Below are 2,070 nucleotides of genomic sequence, written 5' to 3'. Positions count from 1 at the left end.
AGCCGTGCCGGGGAGCGAGCAGAGCCCCGGGCCCAGACGTGTCATGCCGGGCACTGGAGCCGTGCCGGGGAGCGAGCAGAGCCCCAGGCCCAGACGTGTCATGCCGGGGAGCGAGCAGAGCCCCGGGCCCAGACGTGCCATGCCGGGCACCGGAGCCGTGCCAGGGAGCGAGCAGAACCCCAGACCCAGACGTGCCGTGCGGGGCGTTCCGGCAGTGGTTCCCTGCACGCAGCTCCACACCGCCCTTGCTGGAGCAAGGTCATAGAGGTACCAGCCGTGTGTTCAGTGCTGTGCCCGTTGGAGCCACGGCCCCGCCAGCGCCCCACCCTGCACCCGCCAGGCAGGGCTGCGGCCCCCAGGGACTCACCATTCCCACCGATCACCTGCAGCTCGGGGTATTTCTGCTTGATGTAATGGATCATGCCGATCTGATACACGGAATTGCCCTGGGAGGAGTCCTGGGGGCGGGGGGAGGACACCACAGTTAGAACAAGAAGGGAGCAGGAGAGACCGCTCCGGCCCCGCCCCCACACTGACCCCAGCCCCCGCCGTGACCACTAATAGGCCCAGCCGCCCCCAGGGCCGGGAAGGGCCCTAGGAAGGGAGATCCCCAAACCCCGCTCCGCCCAGGGGGATCCTGGCTCCTTCCCTGCCCACCAGCACACACCTGGCTGGCAGCTCTCCCCGCCAAGGCGGCACAGCCCATGCAGCGCAAGCCGGTATCCCGGTGGGCATGGGCCTGGAACGATGTGGAACCGACACAGCTCCTCAGGCTGGGAGACTGGCCCCACGTTGGAGATCCCCACGCACACCCTGCTCCAAGCACCAGCCGCCCTGCTCCGGGTGGCAAACGACCCCATCTGGGGCGGGGTGGGGGGTCATCTGACCCGGGCGGGGAGGTGCCAAGCATCTGGCTTGGCCGGGCAAGGGGCTCAGGGCCTTAACCCTCGCTGTGCCAGGGCTCAGGGAGGCTGCTGGGCCGGGGGGCAGCAGGGAGCCCCCCTAGGCCCGGTACCCACCAGCACCACCACGTCGACGCCGGCCTGCGTGAGCAGGTCGAGCCGGTACTTGTCGTCCTCGCGGGTGCCGATGGCCGCCCCGCACAGCAGCTGCTTGCGTGAGTCCTTGGAGGCCAGCGGGTAGTCGCGGTTCTTCTTCAGGTCCGTGCGGGCGATGATGGCCACTAGCTCGTCGCTGTCGTTCACGATGGGCAGTTTCCCTGGCGCGGGGAGGGCACGGCGGTGAGGGGGGCGCCCGGCAGAGCCCCACGGCCACAGCCGCACGTGCAGTGGGGCCGGCTCCACCGTGGGGCCGTGGCTGGTTACTTGCCTTTAACGCTGCCCCTGGCTAACAGCCCCACCACCCCCAGCTCAGCCCATCTGAGACCTGCACGGAGACAAGCCAGTGCCCACAGCCCAGCTCAGCCCTGGCAGCCCCCTCCTCGAACGTCAGCTGCTAGTGACGCCGCAACCTCGGCCACGCCGCCCTGCCCGCCACTCCGAGCACGTGGGGCTGCCCCACACGTCCCAGTCCACCTCCAGCACCCAGACTCTGCTCAGCAACAGCAGGGCCGGGCCAGGCCAGGCACTGCCACGGCGGCTCGCTCTACTCCAAGCCCCGGAGAACAACCCGCAGAGTCAGCAAGGAGAGGGAGCCCGGGTTAAAGAGCACGGGGGGGGTCCCACTTGGCCTTCTGCATGGGCACAGGGGGCACCAGCCCTGGGGCAGCAAAGAACCCGTAATGGGCTTGGAAGCGTCTCAGTCTCTCCCCTGCCATCCCCCTCGTCAGCTCACAGTGCCCAGGGCTGGGCTAGCAGGGGCTGCGGGCCAGGAATCAGGGGCGCCGGTGGAGCCGTGTCTCTCCCGTGCCCAGGGCAGGGCGGGCGGCGCGAGGCCCCTGGTACCTTTCTTGCTGCGCTGCAGGATCTCGTTGGCCTCCTTCAGGGTGACCCCGGCGGGCGCCACCACCAGGTCATTTCGCTTCGTCATCACCTGCGGGGCCACATGGCACATGGCAGCGCGACCAGATGGGCCCCGGGGCCATGCCCCTCCCCCAACAGCACCGCCCCC

The 2,070-nt window shown here is 69.6% G+C and overlaps 1 protein-coding gene across 1 annotated transcript in view; it reads right to left on the bottom strand.

The window, feature by feature from the left end:
* Nucleotides 1-2,013, bottom strand: part of IMPDH1 (inosine monophosphate dehydrogenase 1) — an 18,455-nt gene extending 16,442 nt beyond the window's left edge. The window contains exons 1-3 of the mRNA XM_026656397.2: nt 1,905-2,013; nt 1,020-1,219; nt 368-458 (exon numbers count right to left, since the gene is read on the bottom strand). Coding sequence (XP_026512182.1) covers nt 368-458; nt 1,020-1,219; nt 1,905-2,013 — 400 coding nt within the window. The remainder of the gene's footprint in view (nt 1-367; nt 459-1,019; nt 1,220-1,904) is intronic.
* Between the last annotated feature and the right edge of the window lie 57 nt (nt 2,014-2,070).

This window comes from Terrapene carolina, unplaced genomic scaffold, assembly GCF_002925995.2.
Source record: "Terrapene carolina triunguis isolate 2854851 unplaced genomic scaffold, T_m_triunguis-2.0 Scaffold230, whole genome shotgun sequence".
NCBI classification, from domain to species: Eukaryota; Metazoa; Chordata; order Testudines; family Emydidae; genus Terrapene; species Terrapene triunguis.
This window is presented reverse-complemented; position numbering and strand designations above follow the sequence as displayed.